The 27,649-nt window shown below is 37.1% G+C and overlaps 1 protein-coding gene across 5 annotated transcripts in view; it reads right to left on the reverse strand.

Moving 5' to 3' along the window:
• Window positions 1-667: 667 nt before the first annotated feature.
• TEX11 (testis expressed 11) overlaps window positions 668-27,649 on the reverse strand; it is a 353,243-nt gene continuing 326,261 nt past the window's right edge. For all 5 annotated transcript variants that reach the window (XM_058536116.1, XM_058536115.1, XM_058536118.1 and 2 more), the window contains 4 exons: window positions 27,420-27,528; window positions 26,361-26,481; window positions 1,604-1,768; window positions 668-918 (listed from right to left, as the gene is read on the reverse strand). In XM_058536116.1, coding sequence (XP_058392099.1) covers window positions 847-918; window positions 1,604-1,768; window positions 26,361-26,481; window positions 27,420-27,528 — 467 coding nt within the window. In that variant the 3' untranslated portion in view covers window positions 668-846. The remainder of the gene's footprint in view (window positions 919-1,603; window positions 1,769-26,360; window positions 26,482-27,419; window positions 27,529-27,649) is intronic.

The raw sequence follows: 27,649 nt of genomic DNA on the forward strand, positions 1-27,649 counted from the left end.
TAAATCAACTGGAGAAAAAAAGCCAATGTGATCTTACAGTACACTAATGCAAGTCTAGCCAGAATAAGGCTGCTGAACTCGGTGTGGGTCAGATCTCACCGCAACGTGGGATTGGCTCTTGGAAGGTGAGGTGACTACATCACACGAGGAACAGGTGAGGGGTCTGAGGATGTTTAGCCGAAAGAAGAAAAAGCCAGCAGGATAGGGAGGGACCTGCCTTCTCTCTTCAGTTCTCCAAAGGGCATCTGGGACAGAGAAAGCAGACTTGTTCTAGGGAGACAAATTTCGGTTCAGTCTGAGGAAAGGCTTTTTACCAATTAGCAAAAAAGGTGGATTGAGCTATCTCGGGAGTTCCCTGTCATCGGATATGTTCTGATAGAGACTGGACAACCAATTCTCAAGGATGTCATTGATTTCATGGCTCTGATCAATGCCCAAAGACCACTAAGGTCTTTCTGATGAAGAATCTATGGCTCTCTGTTATCTTCACGTATTGAGAATTCAAGCATTTCTGGAATAAAAGGCACCCTGTGTTGGACTGGGGTGAACATTCCCTTTTGTTCACATGGGGCATGAATCATGTTCTCACATGGGCTATTTCAATATATATAATCCTTAGCACTTTGGAAAATTCATTTGTCCCTCAGAAATGAGCTGGTCACAGCAGTAAAAGTCAAAATGCTTTTATTTTAGAAAATTTCATTCAACAACCTTAAAATAGGGCCTGAGAAAACAGAACCAAAAGCTCAAGTTTTGCAAGAATTTAAATATTCAACATCTCAGGACCATACATCTTCTTCAAGTTGCTGTCAGCTTGCCTGCTCATATGCCTCGTTCCAGCAGTTCTCACTCTTCATTAAAAAGTGAGCCCTTGTTTTTATCTAATGCTTCCATAAGCTCACTATACAGAACATTCATCTGGGAAAGAGAAAAGCAAATAGATTTCTTGAGAGGAAAAGAAATGTGGGGAAGCTTCCCAGACCGTCAGTGATGGCACGTGAGTCTAACCCTTACCTTCTGAGATTTGAGGAGCTGCTTTGGGGAGAAAATACAGTACTCTCTTGGGGAAGAGGGATCCCATTGCACGAGGTCCATTTACTAGGGACTGGCAGCTATTATAAGGGAGAAAGTACTTAAAACATATAAGATCCTTTGCTCTTATTTGGTAATAAGAGTTTTTCTCCACCAAGCCTCTCCTGGTTAGCAAATGGCCCAGAAGCCTGCAATTCAGAATAGTTCCCAGAGAAAATACCTTTTTAAACAGTCATTGTTTGCTCAGAGGCCAGTCCTTCCCTACATGCACCAGCATTGACAGTGATGCATCTTTCCAGAGCTCACTCTTGGCATTCCTCTTAATTAGACTCCATTTGCTAGCCCTAAGTTCCCCTCTGTTCACCATCCTTCCTGGTTTTTACTCTAAGAAATTACTATTTACAGTCCCCTAACTCTTGCAGTTCTAGGGAACTACTGAGAGGAACGATGATCAAGATCCTTTCCTAGCCAAGTAAGGTACGGTTGAGTCCTTACTGAGAGCCCAAATAGAACCTCTCTGCCCCCTGACTCATGCCATCCATCCATCCATCCATGCCATCTCCCTCCTCACCTGAGTTTCATAGCTTCTCTTGAGGGAACCAAGGTGGTCAAGGAAACGCAATGCCAGGCCACACCATTTTTCAGCAGACACATACTTGCTTCTGCCATACAGAAATATTCCAGTATTCCAGGACTTGATCATCAGCCAGAGAATCTCCATTTCTGGATAGCCTTCCTGAAATCCAAGAACAGTGGGTTTACAGTTATGATTGTCACAATCATTGTAGCACTGACGGTATCAGTTGCTGCATCCCATTATTATTTTACAAACAATGGGTGCTCGGCTAACACCAAGGAAGGAGCAACAGCCTCCACGGCAATCCCGTGTTCTCGGAGAGTAGGAAGAGAGCACCTGGAATGTTTGTTAGCTGTACAGTGCTCCACAGCAAGACCTCATGAAGTGACATATAAACTGAAAAAGCAATGAGGTCCTCTTGGACTGAGTACTGGTCTCTCTGAAGCAGGAGAAAAACCTGTATCCTGTTTGGGGCTTCCCTTGGTGCTGTCCTCAGTCAGTTATCTCCCCAAAACCTACCTCTAATTTTCAGAGGTTATCAAGAAGCAGTTTTATTGAATTTCTTAATTTCCTTGACCCAAATCAGTCTGTGTTTGGAATAGAAATTGAAAAAAAAAAAAATCTTTTTTTTTTTTTTTAGTGAGGAAGATTGGCCCTGAGCTAACATCCATTGCCAACCTTCCTCTTTTTGCTTGAGGAAGATTCTCGCTGAGCTAACATCTGTGCCAATCTTCCTCTATTTTATATGTGGGATGCTGCCACAGCATGGCTTGACGAGCAGTCTGTAGGTCTGCACCCGGGATGTGAACCCATGAACCCCAGGCCACTGAAGCGGAGTGTGTGAACTTAACCACTATGCCACCAGGCTGGCCCCTGTATTAATCTTTATTTTTTGCATATATATAGAGAGATTTATTTTAAGGAACTGGCTCACACAATCGTGGGGGCTGGCAAGTTTGAAATCTGTAGGTGGGCCAGCGGGCTGTAAATTCAGGTAAGCGTTGATGTTGCAATCGAGTCTGAAATCTGTAGGGCAGGCCAGCAGGCTGAAAACACAGGCAGGATTTCTATGTTACAGTCTTGAAGCAGAATTCCTTCTCCGGGAAACCTCAGTTTTTGCTTTTAAGGCAAAAACTGATTATGAAGAGTAATCTGTTTTACTTAAAGAGAACTGATGGTAATTTTTTAAAATATTAATCTTTAGTGTTGACAATATCTACCTAGCTATGAACAAAGGGCACATTTCTAAGATGGTCCCTTCACCTTGAGTGGTCTTTAACGTGGCTGATCACAAGATTTTACAATAGTGAAAAGGATTAGTCTAAGGAGCTACTTTCTCAGTTCGTGTATAGGAGATGGGCCACAAAGGGAGCATTCATGTGCTCATTCCATTTTAAAGCCCTTCATCTACACGACAGGTCTCAGGCCCTTGAAGGGGGACATTCGATAGAAGACTTGGACAGCAGTTTCCTGAGAATGTCAATGACCTTGTCTCAGCTATAATTCTTTCACTCATTTGGATCTATGAAAATTACTGTGCATAAAACACTATGAGAAGGAGGGTGCTAAGAGGGACAAGACAAAGCTCTTATCCTAAAGGACACATAGTGCCTTTGGCGAGACAAGGCATCCACATATAAGGAGGACTATACAAGGTATGTGATTAAGGCCTAGTCAGACTGACAACAGCATTAAGCGCTCTAGTTCAGTAAAAGAAACGAGCATTAGGCTGACACAGTCAGAGGAGGTCTAGTCTCTCTGCTTGAAATGCTACCTCCCATCCTTGTCCACTTGGTAAACCTCTACATTTTCTTCAAATTCACAAGGAGAGTTAGTTACTCTGTTTCCATAGCAAGCTTTACATTCCTCTATACAACTTATATCACATTGTTTGAAACTGTTTATATATTTATGTCCTCCTCCAGACTGTTGAGCTCCTTGAGGTGCAGGGAATTTTTCTTGTTCATCTTTGTGTCCTCAGAGTCCAACACTGTGCCTGGCACATAATAGGAGCACAACAGATGTTTGCTGAATGAATGAATTAATGAATGAGTGAACAAATGAATCAATATCCAGTCAAATACTACTTCCTCAGTGAGGCTTTCCCCAAATCTCCACAATTTATTATTCACACCGCTTTGTTCCTATGGCACTTTGTTCACAGCACTACAATAGCACTTCTAACACTGCATTGTCTGTCTCCTCCACTAGACTGGGAGTTCCTTGAAGATGGAATGTCATCTACCCTTGTGTATTTACAGCCTGGCACAGTGTCTGACAGCGTTGTGATTTTAACTGAAGGAATGAACAGATGATTGCATAAACATGGTCTTAGGGTAGATGAGTAGGATCTAGATGTACAGAGGTCATATGAAATGTCCAGAATAGGCAAATCCATAGAGACAGAAAGCAGATTGGTGGTTGCCAGGGCCTGGGGCAGAGGGGAATGGGGAGTGACTGCTGATGAGTGTGAGATTTCTTTTTGGGGTGATGAAAATGTTCTGGAATTAGATACTGGTGATAGTTGCACAATTTTGTGACTATACTAAAAACCACTGAATTGTACACTTTAGAATTATGAATTTTGTGATATATGAATTATATCTCAAAAAATAAAAATATAGATTTACAGAGAAAGAGAAAGGCATTCCATATGGGCAGAACAAAATAAAGACTTGGATTGTGCTTGAGACTGAGCACGTCTCAGAGAGATTAATAGTTGTTTGGCCTAAGCAGACAATTTATGTAGGGAAGTTAATGGGAAATAGGACTGGAAATGTAGGATGGGGCTACCTAAGCATTTCCTAAATGCTTTTCCTCAGAACATTAGTGTCATGAAAAATGTTAACAGATGGTCAATAAAAATAGAGTTCTTTAGTCAAATATGTCTTGGAAATGCTGCATTCTATATACACCCTCTTTGAGTGTTATAATGCACAGTAGTTCATTAAAAGTTCTAGGAAGTTTTACAGTAAGGAAACCATGTAACTTTGTTTAATCTAGGGTATATAGATCATTTGCTAACATCTTGTGGGATGTAATTTGTAAAATGTTGGGCTGGAGTGTAAAGGGTTTTGCATTACAGGCCACAGATTTTGGAATTTATTCTGCTGGCAATGAGAAGTCCCTGAAACTTTTTGAGAAGCGAAGTGATATGATGAAATTGGAATTTTAAGAAGATTGAAATGCCAGGACCTAAGTGTGAGGAAACACAGACAGTGAGACCTGTTTAAATGAAGTTGTAAGAGTCTAAGAATGAAGTGATGAGGGTCAGAATTAAAATAGTGACAATGGAAATGGAAAGATGTGAGAAACATTCTAAAGAAAAATCAACAGAACTTGGTAACTGATTTGATATGGGGAATGAAGGATAGGTCAATTGGAAATGGCTCTGAAGTATATAGTTTGAGTGGCTGAGACAATGTTGATACCACTGAAAGAAGAAATTGGAAGGTAATGCTTCTGGGGATAAGGGATCAAGATAACAATAAGTTCTATTTTAATCATGTTAGGATTGAGGTAACTGGAGATATCATGAAGGCTGTTGCAGATATGGACTGGAGCTCAGGTAATAGTTGAAGTGTATCAATTCACTTAAAACAGTATAGAATATAGAGAAGTAAAGAGTAGAGGAACATTGGAAACGTTCATAGTTGAGTGGTAAGAAGGAAAAGACAACACAGAGGAGTGGTGAGAAAATAAAGGACAAAGGAAAAGAGAATTTCAATAAGGGGGCAGTGGTCAATAATGAAGACCAGGGTAAAGAAAGAGGCCATCAAGTTTGTCTAGGAGGTGGTAATTAGTGGCCTTGTAGAGTACAGTGTGGCTAACAGTCAGAGAAAGAGTGGCTCAAAAGAAGGACAGACAGGTGGGCAGGGCCTTGTAGGCCACATTCAGGATTTTGGTGTTTAAGAGCAATGGGAAACTACTGAAGATTAAGCAAGGTCACACATAGTTGAAAATTTAAAAGACCACTCTGGTTGCTGGATGGAGAAGGGTATAGAAGAAAGCAAGAGATGCAAGGAGACCAGCTAAAAGTTTCCTACAGTAGCTGAGGGGAAAGATAACTTGGACTAGGTTGGTGATGGTGGAAGATGGGAAGAAGTGAATGAATTTGAGGTATTTAGGAGGTAGAATTGATAGGACTCGGTGATAGATTAGAAATGGGAGTAAGGGAGGAGTTGAAGGTGACTCCTAGATGTCTGGCTTGGCAACTGGAAGATTGACGGTGTCATTCAGTGAGTTAGGGAACATGGGAAGAGTTTTATTTTCATTTGCATTAGCTGCCCTCATGTCCAGCATTGCTCAGGAGAATCGGTAATCTTTAATAAAAAAATGCATCCATGCAGTTACTCACCCCAAAATGACATAGACTTGCCTATGTGAAATACAAATCAATGCCAGCAAATAGAGGTGTTTGCTCTTAGGACTTTCTGGGGCTCATATTTGAAGCCAGTTTTCTCTGTCCTCAACATTTTAATACATATGGCAGTCATACATATCTCTAACAAAATCGTAGGTGTTCTAGAACACAAATGCCTGTCTTTTTAGGCTCTCCGCAGGGTTCCTGAAGTGAATATTTTATACATCAGCTTTATTGAGATATAATTCATATACCATACAATTTACCTACTTAACAGTGTACAATTCAATGGTTTTTAGTATAGTCACAGAGTTCTGAAACCATAACCACAATCAATTTTAGAATATTTTCATCCCCCTAAAAGGAAACCCTGTGCCCATTGGCAGTCACTCCCCATTTCCCCCAATACACGCCCCCACCATCTCTGGGCAGCCACTAATCTAAGTTCTATCTCCTATAGATTGGCCTATTCCGGACATTTCAAATAAATGGAATCACACAGTATGTAGTCCTGTATGACTGGCATCATTCACTTAGCATAATGTTTTCAAGGTCCATCCATGTTGTAGCATGTGTCAGTACTTCATTCCTTTTTATGGCCAAATAATATTCTATTGTATGAAAATGCCAGATTTTGTTTATCCATTCATCAGTTGATAGGCATTTGAGTTGTTTCCATTTTTGGCTATTATGAATAATGCTAATATGAACATTTGTGTATGAGTGTTTGGCATATGTTTTCATTTCTTATGGGTATATACCTAGAAGTGAAATTGCTGGATCATGTGGGAATTCTATGTTTAACCTTCTGAGGAACTGCTAGACTGTTTTCCAAAGCAGCTGTACCATTTTACAATCACACAGTGTATGAGGGTACCAATTTCTCCACATCCTTGTCAATACTTGTTGTTATCTTTTTTGTTATAGCCATCTTAGTGGGTGTCAAGTAGTACATCATTGTGTTTTGATTGGCCTATCTCTGATGACTAATGATGTCAACAATTTTTCCATATGCTTATTGGTCATTTGAATATCTTCTTTCGAGAAATGTCTATTCAGATCCTTTGCCCATTAAAAAAATTTAGTTATCTTTATGTTATTGATTTATGAGAGTTCTTTATATATTCTAAGTTCAAGTCCCTTAACAGATATATGATTTCCAATGTTTAGTGCTATTCTGTGGGTTGTCTTTTCACTTCTTTAGTGGTGTCCTTTGCAGAAAAGTTTTAATTTTGCTGAAATCTATTTATTTTTTATTTTATTGCTTGTGCTCTTGGTGTCATATTTAACAAACCATTGCCTAATCCAAGTTCACAAAGATTTAAGACTATTCTTCTAAGAGTTTTATAATTTTAGCTTTATATAGAATTCTAAGAGTTTTATAATTTTAGTTTATATATACTTATAGTTTTCATAATTTTAGTTCTTAGATTTAGGTCTTTGATCCATTTTGAGTTAATTTTTGTATATATAGTGAGGTAGGAGTAAAAACTTTGTTCTTTTCCATGTGGCTATCCACTTGTCCCAGAACTATTGTTAAAAAGACAGTTTTTTGCATTGAATAGTCTTGACAACCTTGTCAAAAATCAATTGACCATAAATGTGAGGGTTTGTTTCTGGACTCTTAATTCTATTTCATTGATCTATGTCTATCCTTATGTCAGTACCACACTGTCTTGATTACTGTAGCTTTGTAGTAAGTTTTAAAATAGACAATTCAACAATAATAGTTATAATTACTTTATATAATTTTATGTTTCAAAGAAGCTAAGAGAAGTAAGGAATGCAAGTAATATTTATAGTTTGTTATATTAACCTTCTTATTTACCATTTCTGGTTCTCTTCATTTCTTCCTGTGGTTTAGAGTTATTCTCAAGTGTCATTTCCTTACTCCAAAACAGGCTCCCACCTGCCTTCTTTGTGCTGTTATTTTTATATTACATTTTTATATGTTAAAAGCCCAACAAAACAATTATATAATCTGTTTTATACATTTGCTTTTTAAATCAGTTAAGAGAAGAAAGGAGAAGAAATATGCATTTATACTGGCTTTTATAATTACACAATTACTGGTGCTTTTTTGTTTGTTTGTTTGGATTTGAATTATTGTTTGGGATCACTTGCTTTCAACCTAAAGAACTTCCTTTAGTATTTCTTGTAGGCGGGTCAGCTAGCAACAAATTCTCTCAGTTTTTCTTTATCTGGTGATGTCTTCATTTCACCTTCATTTTTGAAAGATAATTTTGCTGGTTATAGGATTCTTGGTTAACTATTATTTTCTTTCATCACTTTGAATATGCCACTGCCTTCTGGCCTCCATTGTTTCTGATGAGAAGTTAGCTGTTAATCTTATTGGGGTTCCTTTCTAAGTGATGTCATTTTTCTCTCCTTTCAAAATTTTCTCTATGTATATAGCTTTCAATATTTGTAGTATTATGTTTCTGTGTGTGGATCACTGTGTATTCTATTTGGAGTTCATTGACCTGCTTGGACATGTAATGTTTTTCATCAAATTTGGGAATTTTTCAGCCATTATTTCTTCAAATATTTTTTTCTGTTCCTTTCTCTCCTATCCTTGATAATCCTGCTATGTGTATATTGGTGTACCTAACGATGTTCCATTTTTCTCTGAGGCAGTTTTTTTCCCATTCTTTTTTCTCCCTTTTCTTAAGATTGCAAAATCTATCAATGTATCTTAAAATTTGCTGATTTGAAACAGCTGGGTTCTGCCAGTTAAAATCTGTTGAGCCCCTCTAGTGAATTTTTAATTTCACTTATTGTACTTTTCACCTTCAGATTTTTCATTTGATTCTTGAAAAAACATGCTAGGTTGTTATTGATATTCTCTCTTTGATGAGACATTGTCACCACACCTTCCTTTACTTCTTTTAGCATGGTTTCCTTTAGTTCTTTGAACATATTTGTAATGGTTGCTTTGACATCGTTGTTAAATCTGATATCTGGGTCCTGTCACAGATAGTTTGTGTTGCTCGCTTTTTTTCCTGTGTATGGGTCACACTTTCCTGTTTCTTTGCATGTCTCATATTTTTTTGTTGAAAAATGGACATTTAGGTAACATATTGTAGCAACTCTAGAGACCGATTCCTCCCACCTTTTTGTTGTTGTTGTTTGTGTATTTATTTCTTTAGTAACTTGACTGGACTATTTTAGCAAAGTCTATTTCCCTCACATGTGAAGCTTCTTATGTTGCTTGTCAGAGGGCACAGTCTTGGTTATGTGCATAGTCATCCTGAGATGATAGTGTTTAGTAGGGCTCCCATTGACTTTCTCTTTCTCTGATGTCTCTATTAAGCTGTCTAAGTGCTGGTATCACACCCAGCTGCTCCACTAATTGCATGATGATTGCTCTATTGTTTTCAACAATGCCTGGGAATATAAATTGTTCCACAGTCTGAACCAATTAAATTCAGACCACTTTGCAGAGGTGGTCTTTGAGGAAAGTTTTTGAGGTTTGTTCTGACCCCAATAAGGCTCTTATTATCTGTGTCTTTTCATGGTTATTTATGGTAATCTAGCTGGTCTGTGAGTTAGCTTGTTGTTCAGATAGAGCTACTAGCCTCCTCTTAATTGCTTACCACCAAAATCTCCATTATTTGAAAAAGCACTCTTTTGGCTTGAACTTCCCCACATCCTGTTTCAAGTAAAGTCAGTTCCTTTGGAGAGACCTTTGAAGCTCTCTGTTCTTATGGATTGCCTTTCCTGCTGGGAAAAATCTGAGCCCCTACTCTAGAGCTTTGGGGGGTACAGTGGACCCTTCTTCTCTGAGGGACACCCCTGCTTTAAGAGCAGGGTGCTGGGTAGGGTGGTAGTCTATGGTCTTCTTGGCTTGCCTCTTTGGGTGTGGAACCTCTGCCCTAAGAGTTAGCTGAGGCAAGGGAAACCAGGGTTCCAATATTCTTGGTCTGATTTGCTTGAGGTAGATCCTCTGCCCTACAAGCGGGGGATGGGTGAAGGAAGGGAGGCCTCATTCTTTAGGCCATACTGGACAGGAATTTAGCCTTTGCAACTTGGAGCTCAAGGTGGGATGGGAAGTGCTGGCAGCCTGTTGTTCTTTGTGGGATACTATATCCCTTGACTGGGAGCTGAGGAGAGTGGGAGCATCGTTTTCTTGGTCACACTTGCCTGGAGTGGAGCGTCCATCACGCTGAGCTGGGGGAGGGACACGGAGGGAGTGGGTCATGGCTCAACTGCCACAGACTCTCATGGTTCTTACCAGGATTTAGTAGATTTTCTTGAATAGATCTTCATCTTCTGTATGCTCTTAGGACAAATTCCAGAGACTTAAAATGATTGTTTTTTAAAAAATAATTTTCACCAGTTATGGCTGTTTTTCTGGGGAGCAGGTCCATTCAGATTGTCATGCTGCCATTCCAGAAGTGGAAGTCTCTAGAAACCTCATTTTATTGATAAGGAAACTGAGGCCAAGAGAGGAGGTGCCATCTGCTCAGGGCCATACAGTGTGTTTGTAGCATAAATGAGACTAGAAGCCAGGTGCACTCACTCTTGGTTGAGTGCTCCTTTGACTGGTTATCCTCCATATTTTTAATATTATCCCAAGTATACTCTCTGATTTGATGAAAATCTCTCCAGACATTTTCACCTGATGTTTTAACAAAGAAATGTATTTTTGTTTATATAGATTTCCTTGATTGTGTGGTTGAACAACTTTTGCATATGTTTATTAGCCAGTTGTATGTCTTCTATTATAGCTTACCTAGTCATAGCTTTTGCCCATTTTTTCTAGTGTTGGTAATCTTTTTCTTATTGATTTTAAGTTTAAATATGTTACAAATATCTAAGTCTGTGGCTTATTTTAAAACTTTCTGTGGTATCTTGGGTCATTTATTAATTTATGTAACTGAATCTATTTTTTTCCTGTAACAGCTTCTGGATGGGTCCTCTCCACCCCATAATTAAAAAAATATTTTCCTATATTTTCTCCTAATACTTTTATAACTTTGATTTTTACATTTAGTTCTTTAATCCATCTGGATTTTCTTTCTTTCTTTCTTTCAAACTTTATTTTTATGCATGGTATGAGGTAAAAAGTAATACTAATATTTATTTACCACTTATATACAACTTACTATGTGCTAGACACTGCTCTAAGTGCTTTACATATATTAACTTATTTAATACTACTAATAACTCTGTAAAGTAGGTATTATTATTATCTTTATTTTACAGATGAGGAGACAAAAGTATAGAGAGTTAGGTAATATGACCAAGGTCATACAGCTAATAAATGGTGTAGCCAGAATTTGAACTGACAGTCCAGCACCAAAGTCTGTGCTCTTAGCCACTGTATTATACTGCCTCTCAGTTTAAAGGTAAGGATTTAACTTTACTTTTTAAATTGTCCTAATGCCATTTTTTAAATTGACCATCGTTCTCTCAGTGATTTCATATACATCCTTCATTGCATACTAAATTCTCATAGATATGTGGGTCTCTTTCTGGGCTATATCCTCTTCTATTACTATTTGTGTTTTTGTTTGAACTAATATCACACTTTTAAAATTAATGACACTTGATGGTTTTTATATTTGATAGGGCAAGTCTTCCTTTGTTCTTTTTCAAAGATAAATTGGCTGTGATGGCTCATTTTCTTTTTGGAAAGAATTTTAGAATTATCTTATCAAGTTTCATTCAAAAAATCCTATTGAAATCCTATTGAGATTTTTATTTTGATTGAATTTAGAGAAATTGACTCCTTTATATTATTAAGCCTTCCTCTCCATGAACGTGGTATATATTTCCATTTGTTGGAGACCTATGCCTTTTTGAGAGCAGAAAGGAAAGATCTGTAGAAGGATAGAGATTGAAAATTATGGAGAGGTGGTAAGGTGCTACAGGAGGTAGAAGGAGATTGAACTGACAGTATAAGGTTGAAGAAATATCTCTTCTTTTGAGAAAAGAGTTAAGATGAGTAAATAGGTACAGTGGCAGAATGTTATGGTTGAAACATGGGCCAATGAGGGAACTCATACTTGATGATCTTGATCCTCTCAATTAAAAAGATATGATGAGACCATCTAATGGAGTCATCATGAGGTAGGTCTAAGTTGTTTTGAGAGTAAGAAAGTCTTTTTATGAGAGTAAGAAAGGCTTGAAGCAGTCACTTTACTTGAGTTTGCCAAAAAGTCGATAGGAATGAAAGTATTTCTGAGCAGTGATAAGAACCCATTTAAAGCTTAACAGCATGAATTTGTACTGGGCCAAATCTGGATGGTTCTGTGCTTTTCTTTAGTGATTCTGATGAACAAGGTCAGGAGAAGAACTGATGGTGGTGGGTCACTAGGCGTGGAAAAAAATGAAACTGCAGGCATGACCAAAAGAAAAAAAAAGAAGAAATGTGGTTAGACTGGACTATAAGAGAGTGGGAAGAGTTAAGTTATTTGAAGTCCAAGTGAAAGTAGAAAATAGGTGTGGGGAAGTAAGAGAGATTAGTCAGTAGAAAAACTTTGAGTTAACAGTCTTGGAAATGGAGCTTATATGGGGTACAGCCATTGGCTAAAAAAGGGCAAAAAACTGTGAAGTGGTTGAATTGTTAACATGGATGCCAAAGTAACTTAGGATAATAAACTGAAGCTACCAAGGAAGGACAAACGGCCCAGGAAGTGCCAGTTCATGACAACACTGATGATTAAGAGACAGAAGACATAGATTTTAAGTGAAGAGAAGCAGCAGGAAGATGGTGTGTAAAAAGTACAAAGTGGGGGCCGGCCCAGCGGCCTAGTGGTTAAGTGCGCGTGCTCCGCTTCGGCGGCCCAGGGTTCACAGGTTCGGATCCCGGGCGCACAGCAATGCACTGCTTGTCAAGCCATGCTGTGGCGCCATCCCACGTAAAGCAGAGGAAGATTGGCACAGATGTTAGCCAGGGCTAATCTTCCTCACACACACAAAAAAACAGTACAAAGTGACACCAGGAAGCAAGGATCCAGGTAATTTGGTTTTTTCTTCTGCTGAGAAACAGGGACTGTGAGAAGATGAGACCTCCACAAAAATGATTAGTGAGAGACATGTTGTCTTGAGGGAAGATCCTGCTTTGTTCTAAGAGGAAGAAGGGAGAAGAGGTGAAGGTTGATAATAAAGAGAATATTGCCTACAATTGTGTGGGGAAAACCCTGTCTTGTTTTTTTGGGTTGGATGAGGTTATAGATAGCCTTGAGAGTGAAGGTAAGGATTTAGAAAATATAGAACTATTAGAGATTTGGGGGGAAAAGAGATTTGGGAAAAAGAGAGTGATGTAGCCAAGTTTGTGTTTGGGGGATATATATTTGATAGGGATGCAAAGGAAAAATTGGAGAAGAGAAGAAAGAGCTAGAGACCAATTAGGAAACTAACTACAGAAATCCAGAGGAGATACAATATCAAAGCTTGACTCAAAGATGTCTTTGCATGAACCTCAATTCCAGTCTCTGCATGAACCTCAATTCCAGTCTCTGCATGAACCTCAATTCCAGTCTCAAGGAGATGTGAAGCTTGGAAAAAGGAAGATTTAGATGAAGGAAAACCCAAGGGCCATTGTGCTATGAAGAAAGAACATTGGGTTCAATTCTTTGCTGTTTCTTTTCAGCTTTGCTGTTACATAGTTGTATTACCTTGTGTAAATTATTTAATCTTTCAAGGCCTCAATTAACAAAATAATAAGATTGAATTAGGTAACCTCAAAGATCATTAATTTCCAGTTCTAAATTCTATCAGTCAATGAATGGAGCTTTACCTTTCATTTCCTTTAGATCCCAATAGTCTTGTTTATAAGCTAACATAAGATTGGCAGAAGTAGAAATTCTGCCAATTGAACTAGAAGACCAAACAAGAGAAGATAGATGATATTGACAAATGAGTAAGCAGAGCTTCTCAAACTTTAATGTGCATACAAGTCACTTAGGGATATTATTTAATGCAGATTCTGATTCAGTAGGTCTGGGGTGGGGCCTAAGATTCCACACTTCTAACAAGCTCCCTGGGGATGCTGATATTGCTGGTCCATGGACCACACTTTGAGGAGCAAATGCCTAGAGAATGTAGCTCAGTAGTTTGAATCACCTTAGCTTCCTTTGTAAGAGAAAAGAGGCTGCTTTCTTCTGGGCTTCTTCTTGGTTACACAACAGGTCTTTGTGATTCTTTGTGACTGATATCAGCTGTAAGGGTTAGGTTTGTCTCTCCTCTTTAAGCATGGGGTTTTCCCCTCTACTATCTATGCTTCTGTATAGTCTTAAAAATGAAGTTGGGAACTTCCACTTCAATGCGATGGAGTAGATGTACTTATCCCTATTCCTTCTGCTAAGTGCAACTAAAACCCCGGACATTATTCATAAAACAAATATAAGAAGACTCTGAAAGGTAGAGAGAAGGAAAACTGGTTAGGGACCTTGGGCCAAGGAATGACACAGTGGTGAGTTCCCTGGGTTTTCTTTTTGCTTCATATATCCCAGAGTTGGTGCTAGAGATGCCAACACACACAGATAAATAAAAACCCCAAGAAAAGTCTGCTCTCTCTAGGCAAAGAACCAGGAAAAGGGCAGCAATGCAAGATGGAAAGCCTTTAGACGATAACTGCTTTATTACAGCTGAACATCACAGGAAAAAATGTGGTCCCAGCCCCACCCACTCCAGCAAAAGCCAAGTGGGGAGCGTAGACTTCCACCCTTGTGAGAGTGTGATGAGGTACCCCAACCACTGCCCAGGTGGTGTCAGAGAAGGCCAGATAGGGTAATGAGACTTTCCTACCCAATGGCTGGTAATGAGGCATTCTCCCACTTCCTGAGGTGTCAGTGGAGCCTGGATTTCCACCCTACCCTGGAGTAACAAGATGCCCCTCTCCATCCCTGCTGGAATGGTGTCATAGGAGGAACAAAATCTACAAACACTTGTGGAGAGGCAGGACTTTCACTGTTACACGGCAGATTATGAGGCCACCCCACCATGGTGTTAGTGGAGACCATGTGGGGTGCCATCTTTACCCAGCACTAACAAGGAATCCTCCACCTTGAGTATCAATGGAGGCCAAGTGGGGAACCTGAGCTTCTATTTCCATCTGGAAGTAATAAGGCTGAACTCCTCCTCTGCCACAGCAATGTCAGAGAAAGCCAGCTAATACAGAAGGTTTAAATGAGATACAGAGTGTCATAATAGGAAAATGTCCAGGTTCCAATAAAAAATTACTCATCATACCAAGGACTGGAAAGACCTCAAATGGAATGAAAAAAGACAATAACTGATGCCAACACTGAGATGACAGAAATGTTACAATATCTGACAAAGATTTTAAAGTAACCATCATAAAAATGCTTCAATGAACAATTATGAACATACTTAAAAAAATAGAAAGGCTTGGCAAAGAAATAGAAAGTCTCAGCAAAAAATAAAACAAAAATATAAGATATAAAGAAGAATAAATGGAAATTTTAGAACTGAAAAATACAATAGCTGAAATAAAAACCTCTGTGGATAGGTTCAACAGCAAATGGAGTAGGCAGAGGAAAGATCAGTGAACTTAAAGCTAGAACAATAGAAATTACCCAATCTGAACAACAGAGAGAAGATAGACTGGAAGAATAAGAGAATAGAGCCACAAGGGACCTGTGGGAAATGACAAAGGTTCTAACCTTCCTGTCATCAGATTCCTGCAAGGAGAAGAGAAAGAAGGTGAAGCTGAAAAAGTGCTTGAGGAAATTATGTCCAAAAACTTACCAAATCTGGCAAAAGACATAAACCTACAGATTCACAAAGCTGAGTGAATCTCAAACAATATAAACTCAAAGAAATCCACCCCAAGACACATCACAAACGTCCGAAAACTAAAAACAAAGAAAAAATATTGAAGGCAGCCAGAGGAAAACAACACTTTACTTATAGGGAAAAAACAAGTTGAAGAATAGTAGATTTCTCATCAGAAGCCCTGGCAGCCAGAGAGAAGTGGCACAATATTTTTGAAGTGCTGAAAGGAAAGAATCATCAACCTGGAATCCTATAACCAACCAAAATATCTTTCAGGAATGAAGGGGAGATCAAGACATTATTAGATAAAGGGAAACTATGAGAATTTATCAACAGGCCTACTCTAAAAAAAATGGCTAAAGGAAGTTCTCTAAATAGAAAGGAAACAACAACAAATAAGAGGCCTTGGACTACAGCAAAGTCGCAGGGTACAAAATCAATCTACAAAAATCAGTTGCATTTCAGTATGCTAATAACGAACTAACAGAAAGAGAGCTCAAAAAGATAATACCATTTACAATTGCATCAAAAAGAATAAAATATCTAGGAATAAATCTTACCAAGGAGGTGAAAGACCTATACAATGAAAACTACAAGACATTATTGAAAGAAATTGATGATGACATAAAGAAATGGAAAGACATCCCATGCACATGGATTGGAAGAATAAACATAGTTAAAATGTCTATATTACCTAAAGCAGTCTACAGATTCAGTACCATCCTAATCAGAATCCCAATGACATTCTTCACAGAAATAGAAAAAAGAATACTAAAATTCATATGGGCCAACAAAAGACCCCGAATAGCTAAAGCAATCCTAAGAAAAAAGAACAAAGCAGGAGGCATCGCAATCGCTGACTTCAAAACATACTACAAAGCAATAGTAATCAAAACAGCATGGTACTGGTACAAAAACAGACACACAGATCAATGGAACAGAACTGAAAGCCCAGAAATAAACCCACACATATACGGACAGCTAATTTTCGACAAAGGAGCTAAGAACATACAATAGAGAAGAGAAAGTCTCTTCAATAAATGGTGTTGGTAAAACTGGAAAGCCACATGCAAAAGAATGAAAGTGGACCATGTGCTATCGCCATTCACAAAAATTAACTCAAAATGGATCAAAGACCTGAAGGTGAGACCTGAAACTATAAAACTCATAGAAGAAAATATAGGCAACACACTATTTGACATTGCTCATAAAGGAATCTTTTCAGATGACATGTCTACCCAGACTAGGGAAACTAAAGAAAAAATAAACAAGTGGGACTTTATCAGATTAAAGAGCTTCTACAAGACAAACGAAACCAGAATCAAGATGAAGAGACAACCCACCAGCTGGGAGAGAATATTTGCAAAACATACATCTGACAAGGGGTTGATCTCCATAATATATAAAGAACTTACACAACCGAACAACAAAAAAACAAACAACCCGATCAAAAAATGGGCAGAGGAAATGAACAGACACCTCTCCAAAGAAGATATACAGATGGCCAATAGGCACACGAAAAGATGTTCAACATCACTAATCATCAGGGAAATGCAAATCAAAACAACACTAAGATATCACCTCACACCCGTTAGAATGGCTATAATCACCAAGACAAAAAACAACAAATGTTGGAGAGGATGTGGAGAAACAGGAACCCTCATACACAGCCGGTGGGAATGCAAACTGGTGCAGCCTCTATGGAAAACTGTACGGAGATCCCTCAAAGAATTAAAAATAGAGATGCCCTATGATCCAGCTATCCCACTACTGGGAGTCTATCCAACGAACCTGAAATCAACAATCCAAAGAGGCTTATGCACCCCTATGTTCATTGCAGCATTATTCACTATAGCCAAGAAGTGGAAGCAACCTAAGTGTCCCTCGACTGACGATTGGATCAAGAAGATGTGGTATATATATATACAATGGAATACTACTCAGCCATAAAAAAAGACAAAATCGTCCCATTTGCAACAACATGGACGGGCCTGGAGGGTATTATGTTAAGTGAAGTAAGCCAGAAAGAGAAAGACAAACACTGTATGATCTCACTCATATGTGGAATATAAACCAACACATGGACAGAGAAAACTGTATTGTGGTTACCAGGGGCAATGGGGGTGGGAGGTGGGCACAAGGGGTGAAGGGAGACATATATATGGTGATGGACAAACAAAAATGTACAACCAACAATTTCACAATGTTAAAAACTATTAAAACAGCAATGAAAAGAAAAAGAAACCTTGGAATATCAAAAGGGAAGAAAGAAAATGGTAAAACTATATTTTTATATAGGTAAACACAGTAAGCTTTCCTTCTCTTCTTGAGTTTTCTAAATTATGGTTGAAGGTTGAAGTGAAAGTTATAACACTGATGTATATAGAGGAAAATTTAGGACAATTATATTATAAATGGGGGAGGGTAAAGAGAGGTAAGGTTTCTATACTTCACTCAAACTGGCAACACGATGACAGCAGTAGACAGTAATAAGTTTCACACACACACTCACACACGCACAGTGTAATATTTAGACCGACCACTAAAAAAAGGCTGTACAAAGAAATATACTTAACAGTATAGATGAAGCAAAATGGAATCCTAAAAATTGTTCAAGTAATCCACAGGAAGGAAGGAAAGAGAAAAGAGAGAAATGAAAAACAGAACAAAACAAACAAATACAACAAAAAAATGAAATGGCCGACTTAAACCTTAACATATCAGTAATCTGAATACACTGATTAAAAGACAGAGATCAGCAAAGTGGACTAAAATATTTGCTGTCTATACGCTGTCTACAAGAAATTCACTTCAAATATAACATTATAAGCAGGTTGAAAGTAAAAGGATGGAAATAGTTATATCACATAAACATTAATCAAAGGATAGCAAGAGTGGCAATATTAGTATTAGTAATTGTAGACTTCAGAGCAAAGAAAATTAACAGAGACATAGAAGGACATTATATAATGATAAAAGGGTCAATCCACAAAGAAGACAGAGCAATCATAAATGTGTATGCATCCAACAGCAGAGTCATGAAATATGTGAAGCAAAAACCAATAGGAGTGAAAGGAGAGCTAGATAATTCCACAGTTATAGTTGGAGACTTCAGCATGCCTGCTAAACCAGTAATAGAACAACTAGCCAGAAAATCAGCAAAGATATACAAGAACTCAGCAACACCATCAACTAGTGGGATCTAATGGACATTTATAGAACAGTTCTCCCAACAACAGCAGAATACACATTCTTTTCAAGTGCCCATGGAACATATACTAAGATAGATCATATCCTGGGCCATAAAATAAATCTCAAAAAAATTAAATAATTGAAATCATACTAGCTGTATTCTCTGACTACATGGAATAAAACTAGGATTCAATAACAAAACATAATAGGAAAATCTGTAAACACTTAGAAACTAAACAACACACTTCTAAGTAATCTATGGGTCAAAGAGAAGGTCTCAGGGAAATAAAAAATACATTGAAGTAAATGAAAATGAAAATACAACATAGCAAAGTTTGTGGGACACGGGTAAAACAGCACTGAGAGGGAAATTTACAGCACTAAATGTATACATCAGAAAAGAGGAAAAGTCTCAGATTAATAATCTAAGTTTCCATGTCAAGAACCTAGAAAAAGAAAAGCAAACTAAACGCAAAGCAAGCAGAATGAAGTAAATAATAAAAATAAGAGCAGAAATCAATGAGACTGAAGACACAAATACCAGAGAGAAAATCAATGGAGGAGCTGGTTCTTTGAAAAGATGGATAAAACGTACTAACTTCTGGCAAGAATGATAGAAAAAAAGAGAGAACATAAATTATCAATATCAGGAATAAAACAGTGGATATCACTACAGATCTTGCACACATCAAAAGAATAATAAGGGAATAATACAAACTCTATACACATAAATTTGACAACTTAGATGAAATGGGTCCCTTCATTGTAAAACACAAATTACCACAACTCATCCAACATAAAATAGATAATTTGAACAGCTCTATAACTATTAAGGAAATTGAATTTGGAATTTAAAAATTCTGGAAAAGAATCTCCAGGCCCAGACAGTTTCACTGGAAAATTCTACCAAACATTTAGAAAAGAGCTAACATAAATTCTACACAATCTTTTCCAAAAATTTAGAAGAGGAGGGAACACATCCCAATTCATTTTATGAAGTTAGTATTACCCTGATGCCAAAATCAGACAAAGACTACACAAAAAAAACTACAGACCAATATCCCTAATAAATATAGATTAAAAATCTTTAACAAAAATACTAGCAAATAGAATTCAGCAATATATAAAAAGAATTATATACCATGACCATGTGGGGTTTATTTCAAGGATGCAAGGCTGCTTCAATATTTAAAATCAGTCAATGTAATGCACCATATTAACAGGTTAAAGAAGAAAAATCACATGATTATTGATGCAGGAAAAGTGTGTGACAAAATGCAACACTCATTCATGATAAAAATTCTCAGAAAAAAAGGAATGGGGGAACTACCTTAACTTGATAAAGAGGCTCTACAAAAACCTACAGCTAACATTATACTTAATGGTGAAAGACTGAATGCCTTTCCCACTACGAGAGTGAACAAGGCAAGAATATTCACTCTCACCACTCTTATTTAACATGGTGCTGAAAGTTCTAGTCGTGCAATAAGGCAAGAAAACAAAAGAGAAAGCATATGAATTGGAAAGGAAGAAATAAAACTGTCCATATTTGCAGATGACATGATTGCTTACATAGAAAATCCTAAGGAATCGTCCAAAAAAAAAAAATTCCTGAAATGAGTGAGTTCAGAAGGTTGCAGGATACAAGATACACATAGAAAAATCAATTATATTTCTTTATACTAGAAATTAACACATGGACACCACTTATAATCACTCAAAAGAACTTGAAATACTTAAGTATAAATCTAACAAAACATGTATAGGACTTGTATACTGAAAACTACAGAATGCTGATGCAAGAAATAAAAAATTTAAATAAATGAAGAGACATGCTCTGTTCATGGATTTGGAAGATTTAATATAATGAAGATTTCAATTCTTTTTTTTATTGAAATATAAATAAAGATGTTAATTCTTGATATACAGTGTACTGGGTTGGATAGTGTCCCCCCAAAATTCATGTCCTTCCTGGAACCTCAGAATGTTCCATATTTGGAAATAAGGTCATTGCCGATGCAATTAAGATGAAATCATACTGGATTAGGGTGGGCCCTTAATCCAAAAAAGGCTGGTGTCCTTATGAGAAGACAGAAGAGAAACAAGAGACAGATACATAGGGAGAACGCCATGTGATGACAGAGACAGAGATTGGAGTGATGAATCTATAAGCCAAGGAATGCCAAGGTTTGCCAGTAACCACCAGAAGCTAGGAAGAGGCAAGGAAGGATCCTCTCCCTAGAGACTTCAGAGAGAGTCTAGTCCTGCTGAGATCTTGATTTCAGACTTCTAGCTTCCAGAGCTCTGAAAGAATAAATTTCTGTTGTTATTAGCCACCCAGTTTGTGGTAATTTTTTATGGCAGTCCTAGGAAACAAATATAGTTTAACAAAATTCCTATCAAAATCCCAGCAAGAAATTTTGTAGATATAGACAATATTATTCTAAAATGAATATGGAAAGGCAAAGGAACTAGAACAGCTAAAACAATTTTGAAAAAGAAGAATAAAGTGGGTGGAATCACTCTACCCAATTTTAAGACTTATTGTATAGCTACAATAATCAGGAATGTGTGGTATTGGCAAAGGGACAGACACGTAGAAAACAGATTAGAGAAATTAGCAACAGACTCACACAAATATGCCCATCTGATTTTTGTCAAAAGTACAAAAGCAGGGGCCAGCTCAGTGGCGTAGTGGTTAAGTGCGTGCGCTCTGCTTCAGCAGCCCGGGGTTCGCCGGTTTGGATCCCAGGTGCGGACCGATGCACCGCTTGTCAAAACATGCTGTGGCGGCGTCACATATAAAGTAGAGGAAGATGGGCATGGATGTTAGTCCAGGGCCAGTCTTCCTCATACACACACAAAAAAGTACAAAAGCAATTTAATGGAGGAAAAACTGTTTTGTCAACAAACGGTGCTAGAGCAATTGGATGTCCATAGATGAAAATGAACCTAAACCTAAATCTCACACATCATATAAATATAACTTAAAACGTATCATAAACTTAAATGTAAAACATAAACCTTTAAGAAAAAAAGCAGGAGAAAATCTTTGGGATGTAAGGCTAGGCAGAGTTCTCCAATAGACTTGACACCCAAAGTATGACCCATAAGAGGAAATTGATAAATTGGACAAAATTAAAAAATTTATTCTGTGAAAGACCTTGTTAAGCAGATGAAAAGACAAGCTACAGACTGGGAGAAAATATTTTCAAACTACATATCTGACTAGTACCTAGAATATATAAAGTACTCTCAAAACTGAACAGTAAAAAAACAAAACAATCAATTACAAAATGGACAAAAGACATGAATGGACATTTCACCAAAGAGTATATAAAAATGACAAATAAGCACATGAAAAAATGGTCAGCATCATCAGCCATTAGGGAAATGCAAATTAAAACCACAATGAGATACCATGACACACCTATCAGAATGGCTAAAATAAAAAATAGTGACAATACCAAATGTTGACATGGATGTGGAGATACTGAATTACTCATACATTGCTGGCAAGAATGTAAAACGTTACAGCCACTCTGGAAAACAGTTTGGCAGTTTCTTTAAAAACGAAACATGCAATTACCACATGAACCAGCAATTGCCTTCTTGGGTACTTATCCCAGAGAAATGAAGATTTATGTTCCCACAAAAACCTATACACAAATGTTTACAGCAGCTTTATTTGTAATAGCCCCAAACTGGAAACAAACGAGATGCCTTTCAACAGGTGAATGGTTAAGCAAACTGTGGCACATCCATACCATGGAATACTACTCAGCAATAAAAAGAAATGAAATACTGATATATGCAACAACTTGATGAATCCCCAGAGAATTATGCTGACTGAAAAAAGCCAATCTCAAAAGGTTATATACCGTACAATTCCAAATCTCAAGTTATATACTGTATGATTCAATTTATATAACATTCTTGAAATGATAAAATTATAGAAATTGACAATACATTAGTGGTTGCCAGAGTTTAAGGAAGGATTGGAGGTGTAAGAGAAATGGGAGGGGGCCATAAAAAGGGCAACGTGAGGAATCCTTATGGTGATGGAAAAGTTCTGTGTCTTGACTGTAACAATGTCAACGTCCTGGTTGTGATGTTGTGTTATAGTTTTGTAAGATGTTACCAGTGGGGGAAACGGGGTGAAGGGTACACAGGATCTCTCATGTTATTTCTTAAACTGCACGTGAATCTACAATTATTTCAAAATAAAATGTTAATTAAGAAAAGCAACCAGAGCAATCCACTTGGTCTTAAAAATAATCTAGAATATGAACCTACTGTAGAGTATATAGGCTTGCCTGCTCAAGTATGCAACTCATCCCTCCTGCATTTTCATTGGCAGTAGTTTCTGAATACCAACTTGAGCCTCTCCTTTGAACTGAAGTTTCCTAGCAAGAGCAGGTAAAGAAGATGTGTGTTCTGGTGGACAGAGCCCTGGAATTGAGGTCAGAAGACCTGGGTTCTAGTCCTGACTCTCATTCATTAGCCATATCAACTTAGGCAAATTGGTAACTTGACATTTTTGAATCGTAAACATTTCCTTATTTATAAATCAAGGATAATAATACCACCATTCTCTACTTCAAAGAATTGCTGTGAAGGGAGGATCGTATGAAATAATGGATGTAAGATTGCCTTGTCAAATGTAAAGCACGATACTGTGAGGCATGAGGTTTTATACTTGTGCGATAGCCATTTTGCCATTGTATGGAGGCACTTGATAAAGGTTATCTGCTCGATAAATAATGACGGAGTGATTGGTCATTAGAAAAGTCAAACAAGGGCAGACTTTTCTCCCAAGCATTTAAAACAAAGGAGATGCATAGCATATTCAAACAGGAAAAAGCAACATAGACTATTATATATATATATATATATATATATATATATATATAAAGAGCCAAGAGGGTTATTAAATTAATGCTTCATAAAAAGCTAACTATCCCATCATGTTTCAGGCGATAAGCAATAATGGATGGGAGACTCGTCAAAAAAGTAGAAAAATATTAAGCTCTCTAACAGGCAACCCAAGAGCCAGAGAGATGGAACAGTAATATATTAGATAGAATAAAAGTGGCAAAAACAAAAACAAAATGCTCAGAGTAGTTTTGGCCTTATATAGAGACTATGAAAATCAATCAGTTTGGATTTAAAGTAAAATTTAATTTTAGTTAGTATTAGTTATCATGGCAAACACATCTGAAGGTCCAGATGAGGCTCATGGCTTAGAAATTGAATTTTCTCTTCTTCCCAAAAGACAGTAAAAAAAGTATATATCCAAAATGTTCAATGCTAAAGTTTTTTTTTTAACTTAAATTCACAGAGGCCATAATTACATAGCTCCAGGAGAATTCTAGGTTTCTGTAAGTGGATGCTAGTTTGTACCAGGTTGTCACCCTGCTATATTGTTCCACCATCTGTTGTGGTTTGCAGATATTTGTATACGAAGAAGTAGTTGAGTGCAGAGCAGAGTCAGGAGCCTTGGATATTAACAAGGACTCAAATAATGACTTTCTGTATTACTTTAAGCAAGCCATTTAACCTTCTTCATATTTTTTAGCTCTCTTATAATAACAATACTACCTTACATGTGTATGAGCTGTTAAAGTTTACAACACATTATTATTTCAATTGATCCTTAAAACCTCAGTGTGGGAGTCAGAGCAGGTATTATTTCCATTTTACAAATGAGAAAACTGAAGTCAAACAGCAGAGGAGGGCTATCCATATGCAAAAACAAACAAACAAGAAACCATTTAGATCCTAACCTCACACTATAAACAAAAATTAACTCAAAATGGATCACAGACCTATATGTAAGAGATAAAAGTATAAAATCTTCTACAAGAAAACACAGGAGAAAATCTTCGTAAATTTGGGATAGGCAAATATTTCTTATCATGACCAAAAACATGAACCATAAAAGAAAAAATTGCTAAATTAGATTTCATCAAAATTCAGACTTTTGCTTTTTAAATGATGCCATTAAGAAAATGAAAAGACAAGCCAGAGACTGGGAGAAAATATTTATAAATTCTATATTTGATAAAGGATTTGTATCTAGAATTTATAAAGAACTCTTAGAATTCAATAAGAACCCAATTTTAAAAGTGGGAAAATAACTGAATAGACATTTTTCCAAAGAAGATATACAAATTGTCAATAAGCACATGAAAAAATGATCAACACCACTAGCCATCAAGGAAATGCAAATCAGAACCACAAGGAGCTACCACTACATACCCACTAACATAGCTGTAATAAAAAAGATGGACAATAACAAGTGTTGATGAGGATGTGGAGAAATTGGAACCCTCATACACTACTGGTAGGGATGTAAAATGGTGTAGCCACTTTGGAAAACAGATTGCAGCCCTCAAAAAGTTAAACATATGAGCATACCATAAACATATGGTAACAAAGAGTTACCATATGACCCAGAAATTCATGTACTGAAGGGAACTGAAAACATATGTCCACACAAAGACTTGTACACAAATATTCATAGCAGCATTATTCATAATAGCCAAAAAGTGGAGACAACTCAAATGTCTATCAACTAGTGAGTAGATAAACAAAATGTGATATATCCATTCAATAGAATATAATAATATTCTATTTATTCAGCAATAGGAAGGATTGAAATACTGATACATGGTACAACATGGATGAACCTCAAAAACATTACGCTAAATTGAAAGAAGCTAGACACAAGAGGTCAAGTATTGCATGATTCCATTTATATGAAGTATACAGAAAGAGAAAAACCATAGAGATAGAAAGCAGATCAACAGTTACCTGGGCCTGAAGGTGGAAGCAGGGATTGAATGCAAATGGGCACGCGAAAACTTTTTCGAGTAATGGAAATATTCTAAAACTGGATTGTGGTGACAGCTGCATAACTCTATAAATTTACTAAAAATCACTGAATTGTACACACACAATGGGTGAATTTATAGTATGTAAATTACACCTCAATAAAGCTAATTTAAAAGTCACTGAATAAACCTGCACTGAAAAGAAAAAAATCAGTAGAGGAGGGACTAAATTACAGGTCTTTAGTATTCCTTCTACTCTATTACCTGCCTCTGAGAAATGGCGGGAATAACAATAAGCTTTTTCAAAGGGTTAGTATCATCACAGGGAAAGTAACAATTCTACCAGGTTTTGAAAATACAAAATAATTCAAAATGCCAGATGGTACTGCTATTTTGACCTAATCCACAGTATATTTATACTAGAAATGTTCTACTTTTAACTATTTACATTTCATAAACCCAGGGAAATTTTGTAGTGTGTAACTACACTGTAATATGAATTTATTTACCCTAAAACTCAGATCAGAAAGCGTTTTTCTATGTAATTTCTAATACACAAGACAGTTCAGTTCTTTAAAATTAGCTGCAAGTTTAATATCACTGTTTGACTTACGGTGTGGCTAATAAGGCTCAGAGCATCTTCAAAATAGCCCCAAACTTCTTCTGGGGGACGGAGTTCTGTACTCAGCACCCCCTCGGGCACTAGGAGGTTAATCAAGTTGCGCATACATTTGCTGAAATCAAAAAGAGAAAACTTATCCCATAAGGAAAGAAATCATTGGCTTCATGGCTAAGATAAGTAAAATCTGGATCTCATCCCAGACTAAGAGCTTCATAACACTTCTGTTCTTTCCTCAATTTTATCTGGCCTCCAACCTCAGAAGACAGATTTTTGAAGTTATAAAAGAGGCTGACCAATCCTTCCTTTTATTATGCCTATAGTTGTCTTTCACATTTTTTAGTTTCCTGCACTAAGAAGTTGTGGCTGTTTACTATATTTTATGAGCTGGTTCAATCTATAGGCAACTTAAAGCATCTTGCTACATCCTCAAATGGGCAAGGGAATTGGGATTTAAATTGAGAATAATTCCAGAAGAACTGTCTCTCATGTCTCAGAAAAGGAAGACTGTAATGAAGTTTTCCAGAGAAAAATCACACAACATCTATTTTTACCCATGTCTAGGCATAGAAAATATAAAATCTCCAAAAAATAATATTTTATATTATGTACAGCACTTATTGGTCCTTAAAGAATGGTGCTTAGAAAAAAATATCTGAGGCAAATATAGCAAAATGTTAACATTTGTTAAATTTGAGTGGTGGATACAATGGTGTTTGTTATATTAAGCAGTGTACTTTTCTGTACATTTGGCATATTTAGTAATGAAAGAAAGAAGGTACTTAGTAATTTTATTATATGTATAGACTCATGCAAAGAAGCAATTTTCCCCCTTTTGCTGCTTTGGGAAAACCAAACTCCTTGACCTAGCTAATTAATTCTTGGTCTATAATACAACTCTAAATATGGAGCTGTTCTGAGGGCTTTTTAGCCCAGGAGTTACAGAAGTACCCCTGATCATCTTTTAAGTTGGGCCAGTTGAGTATGATTGATGACTTATGGGGCATTGACTATCAGAAAGCCTGGATTCAGTGTTGAATTATATTTACTAACCTGTATTTCATAACATCAATTGATTCTTTCTTTTTGTGGAGCAATAAAGCTCTTTTCAAGGCCTTTAGAGCGATGGAAGGATAGTAGGCAGGCATTTCCATTGCTAATGCTATAGGAAGGGAAAAGAAAGGTTGTGAATACCATAATCTCATCCATTGCAGTTTTCATCCCAGGCTACAACTTGGTTTCTCTAACCAAACTGGCCTGAAACAGATTAACAAAAACAAAGA

Source organism: Diceros bicornis, chromosome X, assembly GCF_020826845.1.
Source record: "Diceros bicornis minor isolate mBicDic1 chromosome X, mDicBic1.mat.cur, whole genome shotgun sequence".
In the NCBI taxonomy this organism is placed as follows: domain Eukaryota; kingdom Metazoa; phylum Chordata; class Mammalia; order Perissodactyla; family Rhinocerotidae; genus Diceros; species Diceros bicornis.